This window comes from Scyliorhinus torazame, chromosome 12 (assembly GCF_047496885.1).
Source record: "Scyliorhinus torazame isolate Kashiwa2021f chromosome 12, sScyTor2.1, whole genome shotgun sequence".
Classification (NCBI taxonomy): domain Eukaryota; kingdom Metazoa; phylum Chordata; class Chondrichthyes; order Carcharhiniformes; family Scyliorhinidae; genus Scyliorhinus; species Scyliorhinus torazame.
The window spans coordinates 49414975-49428006 of NC_092718.1; the positions used below are offsets into that span (position 1 = coordinate 49414975).

The 13032-nt window shown below is 42.9% G+C and overlaps 1 protein-coding gene across 4 annotated transcripts in view; it reads left to right on the forward strand.

Annotated features, from left to right (window-relative positions):
- The window catches only part of nr2f2 (nuclear receptor subfamily 2, group F, member 2), a 10909-nt gene extending 3053 nt beyond the window's left edge, over positions 1 to 7856 (forward strand). The window contains exons 1-3 of one of the 4 annotated variants that reach the window (XM_072468693.1): positions 1122 to 2340; positions 3100 to 3648; positions 5046 to 7856. In XM_072468693.1, the coding sequence (XP_072324794.1) occupies positions 1920 to 2340; positions 3100 to 3648; positions 5046 to 5320 (1245 nt within the window). In that variant the 5' untranslated portion in view covers positions 1122 to 1919 and the 3' untranslated portion in view covers positions 5321 to 7856. Of the gene's footprint in view, positions 1 to 1121; positions 2341 to 3099; positions 3649 to 5045 lie in introns of those variants that run through there. The other 3 variants (XM_072468694.1, XM_072468695.1, XM_072468696.1) reach the window with 3 other exon arrangements.
- Positions 7857 to 13032: the final 5176 nt, after the last annotated feature.

The following is a 13032-nucleotide window of genomic DNA, read 5'->3' on the forward strand; positions in this document are numbered from 1 at the left end:
AGTTATCTTTCTTCCAAAATAAAGAATTGGAAATTCGAATCCATTATTACAGAGGGGTAGAGAGGGGGGATAGCGTTGTCCGGGCAGCTCGGCTCCAAAGATTCGCCGCTCTTTCAGATAGTTTGGGGCAATTTAAAGCGAAATTATTCATTAATCCTCATGCATCTATATGCATGTCTGACTATGTATGTTTATGCGTATCTAGCTAAGTATACGCACACTTCAAAGCTGTTCTTACTTTTAAGTATTTCAAAGTAAACGTGATATTTATCCGTATTAATAATGGTTCATTAGATGAATGAGACCCTCACGAGCATCCATGGCTTTTCTCAGGCTACACACCTTCTGCAACCGTACAGGAACAAATAATTCTTCACAAACCAGCCGTGGCTGAGTTTTCACAAGGGTGCCCTTAATTTTATTTGGATACTTTCATAAAATCTCTAATAATCCTCGCCACACTTCAAAACAACTCCCATCAGGACGTCTCAATCAATGCAAAAGCACCGCCACCAATGTTACATCTTTCAACATCAACTTTTGTCCTCGGCCATACTAATTTGTGAATAGTGTGTGTGTGTTTTCCCCTGGTATTCCTGAAGAAACTCTGTTTTTTAAAAATACATATGTTACAATCACGCTCTTTGGCGGCTATGCCGTGGATTCTTTATTAATGTCAAGTTAGGCTTTCGCGTGGCAAGATTCCACCTGCATTTTTTTTTAAAAGGACGTGTTTATAAAATAATTTTAATTGGGGAATGTTCAATGTTGTGGCATTCCTGAGCCTTCTCTGCTTAATATTCTTCATTAGATCAGTTAATATATGTATCCTGTTAATTTGTGGTAGTAATATTTAAAGCATTGAGCCACCCTCCCAAATCTCTCCAGATTGTATTAAAAATGAAATAATGTGTGTGTGTGTTGGGTGGCGGGGGGGGGGGGGGGGGGGAGATAGAGAGAGAATTAAAAAACTTATTTTCTCCAAGTAGACCTCTGCGCATGGATGTAATGTAAATTTCTTCCCGGCCAGGACGTGCTGGATAATAAGTAAGGTGCCTGTCCAATGCGGTGCAAGGGGCGGACCAGATGTCCCAGCCCCTCGAACCTAAAGCTCTGACCAGTCGCCTTTGATTGTCAGTCGCCAGCAGCCGCCGCTTGGCTCCGTCACTCGGCAGCGCCATATAAGGAAAGCATCTCCATAGAAACGTGTCAGTTTCAATAGTCGTGTCAAAGTTCACTATATACAGCCATCCGCGCAGATTCCCCCTTTCAGAAAAATTACTCCGCAAGCCCGCTCGTTCAAATCGGATTCACTTCCAACCCCCTTTTTGCATATTTGATCAGTTTGATTTTCTCCCTCTTCCCTTATTTTCTGCCTCCTCTCGCATGAGAGAGGTTCTATAGCTCCCTTTTTTTTCCACGACGTCGACTCCTTTTTTTTGTAGTCTCTCTCTCTCTTTGCTAGCGAGTTGTTGACTCTCTTCGTGTGTGTGTGTGTGTGCAGTTCCTACCAGTACGGCGAAGAATTTATGATCAGTTGATGGTCGGGGCAGTTCTACTCCGGATCGTGCATCTGCCTTCAAGAGTCGATCCCTATTTTTTTTAAAATCTTTAACCTTTCGTCCCCCCTTCGTCCTTTTTTTATGGGTTTCCTGAATGGCTGACTGCGTGCTGCCCTGGTCCTGGCCCCCCGACACTCGCTTCTTCTCTGCCGATCTGGTTTGAACTGCTACTCTTTCTCTCTCTCTCTCTCTCTCTCTTTCTCTCTCTCCCTTTCTCTCTCTCTCTCTCTCTCTCCCTTCTCTGTATTTTTTTTTGTGTGTTGTCTGCTCATCGACTCTCCCTCCTTCATTTTCCTGATCAGCCGGTTCAAAGAGAAGACAGGTTTTTTTTTGTCTGATTACACTCTTGCCCGAGATATGGCAATGGTAGTTAGTACGTGGCGAGACCCGCAAGACGACGTGGCTGGTGCGCAGGGCACACAGCCACCCCCGCCTCAGCAAGGACCGCAACCGCCTTCTGGAGCACCCCTTACCCCGCAGACCCCAGGCCAGCCGGGAGCCCCGGGCACCCCGGCCCAATCCAACCAGCAGACCCAGCAACAAGGCGAGAAGCAGCAGCAGCATATCGAGTGTGTGGTGTGCGGTGACAAATCCAGCGGCAAACACTACGGCCAGTTCACCTGTGAGGGTTGCAAGAGTTTCTTTAAGAGAAGTGTGCGCAGAAACTTGACGTACACATGTCGTGCCAACAGGAACTGCCCCATAGACCAGCACCACCGCAATCAGTGTCAGTACTGTCGCCTGAAAAAATGCCTGAAAGTCGGCATGAGACGGGAAGGTATTGAGAATTCATTTATTTCAAATGTTTGACTTTACTCTCGCCAGCACCCACTCCCACCCAGCCGAAAAGAAGCCGAACTGCTCTGACTTAATTCTATAAAGTTGCAAGTGTGCTCCCTGCTTGCCAGTTAAAATCAATTGCCATCGCTTGAGTCTGTACTTTGCAGGGTGCTTCTGGTTGAGAAAGTCTTATGGGTATCTCTGTAAATGATTTGTTTTCTTCATTTCAGTGTGTGCGTGTGAGAGACAGAGAAAACTGTATTTATATGAGAAAACTGTGTGTGTGTGAAAGCGAGAGTGAGAGGGGGGCTCTTAAAAAATAGTAAGATGTAGATTGGCCGCAGAAAGCGTGCTTTGATTGTAATCTATATTGAAAAAATGTGTTATGTTACACATGAAACTCCACATGAAAAGAGGGGAGGGTGTTAATAAGGCACTGTGCAAGTTCGAGCAGTTTACAGAGTAAAGTCCAGATAGGAAAATAAATCAGCCATTGTTGTAAAAAAAAATTCAATCAGTTTTTTTTACACGCTTTAGGGAAATGACATAGCAAAATGGCATGGCAGTGCTCGGTGTAAAATATGCCGGCTAGGTTTGAAAGATACAGCTTCATGTTGTACAATCGCTGGGAGCTTTAAACAAAACAAAAAATGATAGTGTGTGCAGCAGCTATTGTTGTTTGTAAATGGTTTAGGGGTGTGTTACTGTATGCAAACTGTCTGAAAATGTGGTAAGATTCAGGTTTCAATATCTGTAGTCTGTTCTTTTCGCACTGCAGCAGTCCAAAGAGGAAGAATGCCACCTACACAACCGACTCCTGGCCAGTTCGCCTTGACAAACGGAGACCCACTCAACTGCCATTCCTATTTATCGGGATATATCTCCCTGTTACTGCGGGCCGAGCCCTACCCGACCTCCCGCTACGGCAGTCAGTGCATGCAGCCGAACAATATTATGGGCATTGAGAACATTTGTGAACTGGCCGCTCGGCTGCTCTTCAGCGCCGTGGAATGGGCGAGGAATATTCCTTTCTTCCCGGATCTTCAGATCACAGACCAGGTAGCCCTGCTGAGGCTGACCTGGAGTGAGTTGTTTGTTCTGAACGCTGCCCAGTGCTCCATGCCTCTCCATGTGGCACCTCTCTTGGCCGCCGCCGGGCTGCACGCGTCCCCCATGTCTGCAGACAGGGTCGTCGCCTTCATGGATCACATAAGGATCTTCCAGGAGCAGGTCGAGAAACTCAAGGCTTTGCATGTCGACTCGGCAGAGTACAGCTGCTTGAAGGCCATCGTCCTCTTCACCTCAGGTAGGCAAATATTCATTCCGAAATATGGCTGATCAGCAATGAGAACAGCCATGCTATCAGGTCAGAATGAACATACAGTCAAATACTAAGCTCTGATCTCAGTGTAGTGTCATGCACTCTTTATACAACATCTACACATGAACAAAGATACGGCTGCAAAGTCTTCATGTTTTAGCTTAATGTAAATTTAAAAATATATTTAGAACAATTTCATTTAAAAAACACATTTAACGACTATTAGTGATTTCATCTCAAAGACAGTTACTGCAAAATGTACAACGTTTCGCTTGAAAACCCATCCCAATAGAATTTCTTTAAGCATAAGGACAAATGAAAACCAGGGTAGCGATGAAAATATAGTTAGATTTTGCCATTTTGCAAACATTGCAGATTGAGTTGAATGTCCCTTCATATTGTGTGAAAGGTTGCTGCATGCAAGTTCGCACAGTAGCGCAAGTATTCATCTGGGGTTGGTATAAAGCTTTCATGGGTTGATATCAGGAAACAGAAATGTTCAGTTTCTGTGGGAAAGCGGTCCACAATCCTTTCCTTGTTGTGTTAGGGTGATCTGGGTATCCAGAGGACTCTCTGGACCCTTTCCAGTGCTCGGGTCGTGACCTGAACTTCCTTTCCTACATTATTACTTCACACATAAAAAATAACCACGCTTTCCAAAATGCCTTTTTTTAAAACCAAACTAATCAAATTAGAAGGGAGCATTTAGTTAGAGAGGAAAAATATCCAGGCGATTGAGCTTAAGTGGGGGTGACGTGTTGTGTGTTTGCTTTAAGTTATCACATGCCAGTTTTTGTGAAGTACTATTTTTCTTAGTCTTTTTTTATATACTTGAATTACTAACCGACTTGGAAACACTTTTAAATGTTATGCGGTTTATTTTGTTTGTTCAGTCTACTTGATCCTACTCAACCAAGAGCAATCGATGACATTACCATAGCAGTTAATTTATTACTATTTGTAAAATGTCAGGCCCTGTGTGCAGCCAGGCAAACTCACTGTTTTGTGAGCACTTTGCTGTTACATGCTGTTTGGGGGGGGGGGGGGGTATTTATTGCATACATGTGCAATGCTACATGCCAGGGATAGCTAAATCTGGTTTAAGTTTAGAAAACCAAACGAAAAAGTATTATGTAGAATGTGGTTGTGAATGGCTGCTGTATCTGTGCATTGTGTTTCTTTGATGCCTCTAATAATATGCGTCTGTTGGGTTGGGTCTAGAGCATTGCAAGATGCAATGGCTGGGTCAGGTCATAACCTATGCTCTCTAATTAAAGGTCCAATGCACGTATGGGTGTAATTTATTTAATCCGACACTTTTTTCTAATATATTTCTTTTTTTCTCCCTCACTCATTTCTCCGGCTCTATTTCCTTAATGAAGATGCTTGTGGCTTGTCTGATGTGGCCCATATAGAAAGCTTACAGGAGAAATCGCAATGTGCTCTGGAGGAATATGTCCGCAGCCAGTATCCGAACCAACCGACCCGCTTTGGGAAGCTTTTACTTCGTCTCCCTTCTCTTCGCACCGTCTCATCTTCTGTCATCGAGCAATTATTCTTCGTCCGTTTGGTAGGTAAAACCCCCATAGAAACCCTGATCCGTGATATGTTACTATCCGGGAGCAGCTTCAACTGGCCTTACATGTCGATTCAATAAATAGGAAGGGGGGGAAATAAAAAAGGCAAGTGACATTATTTTGCAACTTCCTTCTGTAAGGGAGGAAATAAAAGGCTGTTACAAGTTTACCTATGTGACACACAAAAAATGAAGCGAGGGAAGAAAAAGGACTGTGGATTTCAATGACTGTACAAGAACTTTAAAAAAACGCATTCAGAAACTCTCCTGTGTCGTTCAGAACAACTTGCTACTTATCATTTTTGTAACAAAAGGAAATTAGTCTTTTATTTTGGTTTATTTTGTAAACTTTTGAGAAATATCGATATAAAGATAAGTGCATTTAAACAAGAATTTCAAAATTAGGAGGAAAGAAAATAACATTTTCCAAATTATTATAAATTGTCCTGTGTCTATGTATCTATAGCTGTTTTGTATTTTTCCTGGTTTCAAACCAGTCTCCTCTGTGATTCTCTACTAATACTTTTGATATAACCATTGCTTCTTATCAGATACGGTGTATCACGTAAATATGTTCTGCAAGAATTAAAACTGAATCCACTATAAAGTTAGACGAAAGGTTTTATTGACAGAATTGAAACTTAATGCTGGAAACGCACTTATAGTGTTAACTCATGAGACGTTTAATTTGGGGGAAATGGACTGCAGACCTGTATTAAATGATACACACTTGTAATTTAAAAATCCATTGTTGAAAACTCGTTAATATTGACATGTGGGGGGAGGGTGGGGAGGGGGAGGAGGAGTACTTTGTGGGTATATTACCGAAAGCAAAAATCATTTATGTGTCCAAGACACAGTACAATTTTGTTTCATTAAATTTAAGAACATTTTTGTGATCTGAATGTGGCTCCATTTAGTTCCTGTTGCAGTATAGAGTCCTCCCAGGCTCCAAAAATAAAAGCGCCTGTTTGTATATTTCCAGCCCATTTGTAACAATTACCAACCCATTGCCCTTTTAAAGGAAGCGTAATGCCACAATTTCTTTTCTTGGATTCAGCATGGAACTCTATGTCGGCACTTACTATTTGACATGTGGTTAATTAAGTATCTAGAGTTTACAAGTCGTGTATACAAGCTGAAGGTTTTTTTAAAAAAAAGTGCAACATTTCTGTACTGTAAAGAGTCATGATTGGATTGTTTGGTCAGTCTTGTGTGTTATATTCAAGAAAAAATGGAAGTATTCGGAGATTATAATATTATTTGATATATGGAACTTTTTCGCTGTTACAACTGTATATTCACCCAAGGGAAAAAAAATCTCATTACAATGGTCAAACATCGCAGTTTACTGGAGTCATTACAATTCGTGGATTATTTGTCTTATTTACTCGATATACCTGTATGGTTTACTACCACTGTCTGTAGTAGTGGACAAACTACATGCTCTTTCGATGAAAGGATTTAAACCGTGGGCTCATGCTGCTCATTGTCTTTTGGGTTTAGCAGTGACACCTTAAAGATACAGTCAAAAAATCCCCAATACGAAACGCCGTTCCCCCTCCTCTTTTAAATTCAAAATGCCATAGGGATTTTGACCACCGACCCTTATTTAGTTCTAACTTAAGTGCCTGTGCAACCAATGTACATTAGACAGGTGTTAGGAAGCATGGATCATTATGTGTTTTAATGGTCAAGATTTTGTTTTGAAGCTTATTGTGTCTAAAGTTCACGCACAGAACACACTTAAACAAGCAATTGCTACTAGGAACAGTGTTGATTGTAAATAAAATATATTAAATGAGATTTATTCAAAAAAAGTATGTCTGGAAAATGTGGTTGCCAATTTTTGTTATTGGAAGTTCTTCAAACTGAGGATGATGTGACTGACGTTTGATGTGTAGCACTATAAGTGAGCCTGATTTAATGTATATACATATAAATTCATTTGAATTTTTATATATGGGAATAGACTGTGAGAGCATGGCCACAGGTCGCTAACACATTTTACATTTGTTACATACATGTAAATGTTGGATTGTATAGAGGATATACATTTTGGCGAATGTTTGCCTTCAGTGCTCCCATATACCCTTGTATTAAAAACAAAACAACTAAAAAAAATACAGAGCGAGCTGGTTTGAGTTGGCCAAGCCATTTGTTCCGAGCTTTTCTGGTAGTGCTGCTACCTACACTGCAGTGTGAAAACTTGCATTTTGTCCCTTTTAAAAAAAAAGACAAAAAAAAAACTTTTTTTGTGTGTGTGGCTTTCCAGCCACGTACTACATCATGTTGTGGTTACACACACAAAAAAAAATCGTTTTGTATAGTTGATGGAACAGTGATCTTTACCTGTTATAGAGACAGATCTGGACCAGAAATGATGTATGGTTGTGATTATTAACACGTTTGCAGCTGACCCACGTTTTTTTACTTCAGGGTATTGCTCCGCTGTTCTAACTTATAGATCGAGCCTTCTCAGATGTTTTTTTTATTGCAAGTAATATGTGTATTGGAGTTACTCCGCCAGGCTCCTGTTTGTGTTAGCAATTGTATACAGCGTTTTTGTTGTAAATTGTTCTTGGTATTAAATTATAATTTATGGCTTTGAATCAAAGGCTCTCACTGTTTTATTCCCTATGTTCTTAATTTAAATAGTGATAAGCGGAGGCCTTGACCATAATCAGCTGTGATGCATAATGGTATCTACCCAGAATGAGAAATGTATCTCTAGACAGTAAAGTTTCTCAACTGCAGATCGCTTGATTACCTATTCTACAATTTAGATGAGGTTAGTTTATAAATACTGATACGCTAAATCCTTCCCGTCCACTCCCCCCGCCCGCCCCCTCACTCCAAAAAAAAGTTACCCCCAACCTAGCTGCTTTAGAACAATGAAATTAACCCGGGGAGGAGGGTGGTGGTGGAGGTGGTGGTGGTTGGGGGGGGGGGGGGGGGGGAGAGAAACTGACAAAAGGGTTTGAAATTGACGAGCTTGTCATTTAACTGGCGAGATCTGAGGCTGTTGAAATATGGTGAGGCTCGCCTGAAGTGTCCATTTATATTTCCTGCGGCCTCTTTTTCTTCCAAATCTGATCTGTGCTTCGCATTTCTGTGCGAGGGGTTAAAAGAAACCAGCCAAACATGATCTGCAAGCTTGTATGGATCTGGCGTGCCGCCCCCTTCTCTCTCTCTCTCTTTCTCTCAACACTTTTTTCCCCGGAGCCAGTGAAGGGAGGTCTATGCAATATGAGTTCACTCGGCATTCTCAGCAACCAAGTGATTTCCCTTTAACCGCTAATGACAAAATCGTGAGGGTGGTGGTGGTGTGGGGAGAGGGGGGGGGGGGGTATATCAGATCATGTTTTACAACGCGGCTTGGTGATATTTTAACAGCAACAATAACACACACACACAGGCGAAAGAAGGGGGGGGAAAAACCCAATTAAGCGGATACAACTCAATATTACACCCATCTGCACTGCACCAAAGCCAATGCGATTTCTGAAGGTTGCTTTTGCAAAGGACGCGGTTGCGTTGTGGTAGAAAGTTTTGTGCAGCCGCCCGCCCAGTGTCTTTAATGGGAGTTTAATTTTTTAGGGGGGTGGGGTGGGGTGAGGGGCACTGCTGTATTTGTAATTGGAGACCGAGCGTGTGAAAGTATGTGTTCAGCCGGCTGGGCTCAGTGTCCTGTTCGTAAACCCAACATGGCGGCGTGTAAGAGGCTGCCGTCTCCAGGCGAGCACTAATAGGAAACACATTTCCAGCACCCCCCCTCCTCCTCTTCTGGTGCCATTTGTGTACAGAGCGGCTCCAATAAACTATTAGCAGCAGGGCGTATGCATGGGCCTTATTTATTTCCTTATTCCATTGCAAATGCTAAAGGAGAGCGATCCAGAGAGGGGGGGGGGGGGGGGGGGGCGGGTGTTGTTTTGGGGAGTGGGGTGTGTGGGAAATGAGAACCTCGGCTCTGGAGCCGACCAGATTTGATTCCTCACAGTCCCTGAGATCAAAACACCAAGAGAAAGGCCCGGCGTTTTCATGCGATCCCATTGTGGTTTGATATTTAAATATTCAAAAACAACAACAACAAAAATCGCCAGCCTTTCAATTCAATGGTTTTTTATAGGGTGCAATGTGTTGGCTGCACATACGCACCGCAAAATAATAACGCGTATTTGCATAGATAGTTGTCTCTTGAATAATCTATTTACATTTGCTGCGCTCCACAGAGAACATACTTCTCACTTCGCTTTAAATCCTCTCTCGTCGCAGAGCGAATGGGTTAAATTCAGCCTTGTTCGGGTTTAATGATGTCACGACAAAGCTAGCCACACACAAAAAAACAAAACGCAAGTGATTTGACAAAAGTCTTGCATTGGCCGTGCCATGGACTTGAGGGAAATGTTATTTACAGCTTTCGGACACCGCGCAAAGGTGCAGAATCTTTAAAACTCCTGCGAGCACATTTATTTATATAAACTGGCCTGAAAGTTCCTTCAGATGATTCTGCAACAGCAGCAACCACCCCCCATCCTCCCCCTCCCCACCCCCCAAACCATTTTCTCGAATTTCAAAGCCTCCCTACTGTGTTGTTGGTCTAATTAATGGTGAAACGCAACTAAAGCTAATTACTCAATAATCTTGAAGTAGTTAAAGCTGGGCGTTGGTTGTAACAGGATTCGAGTTGCTGAATAAAAAGTTTGATCGCTATGTGTGGCTGTTAATCTCATTCAATATAAATGTATTTAATCGCCAGATCATTCCTTAAAACTCAGACCAGGAGAAGCCAGTGGAGCTTTCTTTTTTTTAAAAGCACAATTTGGATGAGGTGTAATATCTTGCAAAATTTGAGCTCTGCATATTCCAACGCAAAATTCATTTTACTGCTGCATTCAAACCAGCGATGATTGTCACCACACTCAAGCTCCAAGTGACTGAGATGCAATTTTGCAGCAATTTCTATCATGATGCTAGGGGGCTGATTTCAGTTGACAACGCGTGTGCTCGGTTTGAACTCTATAATTTGCACTTATGTCCCCGTATTAGGAGCGTACAGCGAACCAATGAGCGCTTGCTTAGCCGAATGTCACATTTATTTATTTTCTTCTGCGAGAAAGTTTGAGAAAAAGCCGAGGGTTTTGCACGACGTCCCAACGCTCCTTGATACAGCACCGGGTAACTCCACGCACACCACACACACACACACTTCATTCCTCAAGGAAGGAATTTTTTTTATTTTTGAGGAAGAAAAGGAAAATGTTAACTGGAATGGCGCCGCATTCTGTCACTTCATTCACTTGTAAAATGAAAGCAAAATCGATAATAAACTCGTGTAAGCATGAAACTGCACACGCACATACCGTTTCAACTAACCCTAGTACATGTTGACTTTAAAGCGGTATGTAAGACGTTGACATTACGGCGGGAAAAGAGCGAAATAGGGACAACTGTCTGGATTTTAAATAAAGTGCAACTCTCCATTAAACCTCTTTCGAGCTACAGCGAGTGAGAACATGTGTTGCAGACAAGTTTTATTTGCACCCCCCCCCCCCCCCCCCCCCCTCCCACCACCACTCCTATCCCAGGCCCTCATCGCGAGGAGGTTGTCCATCTTAAGCAGTGTTACCTATTGAGGGAAGATGGTATAAATCCCTCGACAAGAGGGGTGTTATTGATCGCATTGTTAACACACAAACAGACACACACGCGGTTTTTATGCCTTCTGTGCCCAACATGCTGAAGTCTGGAGTAAGTTTTTTTTTGTGTGGACATATTTAACCGGGAGACGCCAACTGCATTATGAAAGGAACATTGGGCGCTCCGAATCCAGGCGTTTCATCTGGGTACTCATACACTGTCCCAGCTGAGGTGTGTGATTGAAAACGATTATCCTGCCCTGCCAAAATATAAACCATACATATATTCAGTTTGATATGGTGAGGTAGGACAAACCGATTACTACTGACTTGCGCCTTTGATGCTCCGTTTCTAAGTTTCTGAAGACGGCTCCCCACGCACTTTCCAAAGTCATTTAATAAATGTCTATTAAAGCGCTACAAAAACGGGATACATTTACTGTAGCTGCCGCCATAAAGGAAATAAATGCTAATGATGGATTTACCACCAGGGATTCGCCTTCAACTCAAGCAGGCTGCTGTTCGAAGCCCAGTCTTCTAAAACTCAAAGCTTCTGCACTATTTATTTGTGGTTCAAATTGACATTTCTTGAGAGGGGAATTAATTTATTGACAGCCCCGCGGAATAGTGTTGCCCTTCTCCATAATCTTTACTTCTGCAATGTTTCTTCAAAAACGCGTGATTTGCGAATTCCTTTGTGCAAACTTTTATAGGCTTCATTGAGATGTCTATGTTCTGCTTGTCTGTCAAGTTATCGCTGTGCACACAAAGAAAGTGCTTCTAAATGGACTTAGTGCTCAGCGTGTGTGCTCTCTAAATGTTAGAAAATTGTGCCATCTACCCGTTATTCACAGAATTGTCACTTAAAACCGACTTCGAGTTTCAACCACAAGTTAAACACGACAGGGACAAGAATGATTGAAAGTGGGGTAAAGGCTATATTATCTTAATGCCTGCATTCAGGCATAAGTTAACCATGTTACTGGACCCCCCGCCCTCCCGCCCCCCCCACCCTGCTTCGTATAATTACCAATCTCCAGCTTTATTAAAACCTGTCCTATATTGCCCACCTGTTAGGCTCAGTCCGAAGTTTTCGGAAGGTTCCGTGTTATGGTCAATGTTTTCGGACCACGTCAATTGCGCAGTTGCCTACACTTGACCACACATAGAGGCCCAAAAGGAAGAAAAACTCCACTCGCCCATTTTGCTCCAACTTTATGATGGGGCGCCTCTGGCCGGATCCTATCTCAAAACCAAGTCTTGGCGCCTCAGATGGTGGAAGCATGTGAAGAAGGGATGTGCAGAATCGTGCACCACCCCGCAATACATGAATGGGGCTCGAAGGCCGTGAGGGGATTACATTTGCTCTGCTCAACAAACAACAATTTAAACAAACCAGCCGCACATTATTAGAGAGTGTTTGTCCGCATTTTTTTTTGTATTTCCACGGGTACGTCTGACCGGGAGAACTCCATTGTGGACTGATTACTAAAAAACAGCAACAATCGTTTTTACAGGAACTGGTGCAATACTTCTGGAGACACATACCTACACATACACACAGACACACACACAGATAGACATGCACCCTGACACACACCGACAGACACACACGAACACACACACAGAAACACAGTCATACACATGCACAGTCACACACACACACAGGCACACACCCGCAGACACACACACGGACACACACTCAACCTCACAGACCCATAAAGACACACACAGACACACAGTGACACACACAGACACACTCACACACATACAGACACGCACCGGCTCAGACAAACACACACATAGACACATACAGACATACACAGACAGGCACACAGTCAAGCACACACACAGACATACAGACACGCACAGGCTTAGACAGACACAAACATAGGCACATACAAACACACACAGACATAGACAGGCACACGCACACGTACACAGACACAGGCAGACACACGCACAGACGAGCACAGGCACACACACATATACACACGCAGCATGCAGGCACACACACGCAGACACAATATACACACACAGACACACACACGCAGCCACAAAGACGCAGTCACACACAGATACACACAGACGCACACGCAGCCACACTCATAGATACACACACAGAAAAGTGCACTAACCCGACTACATTACTAA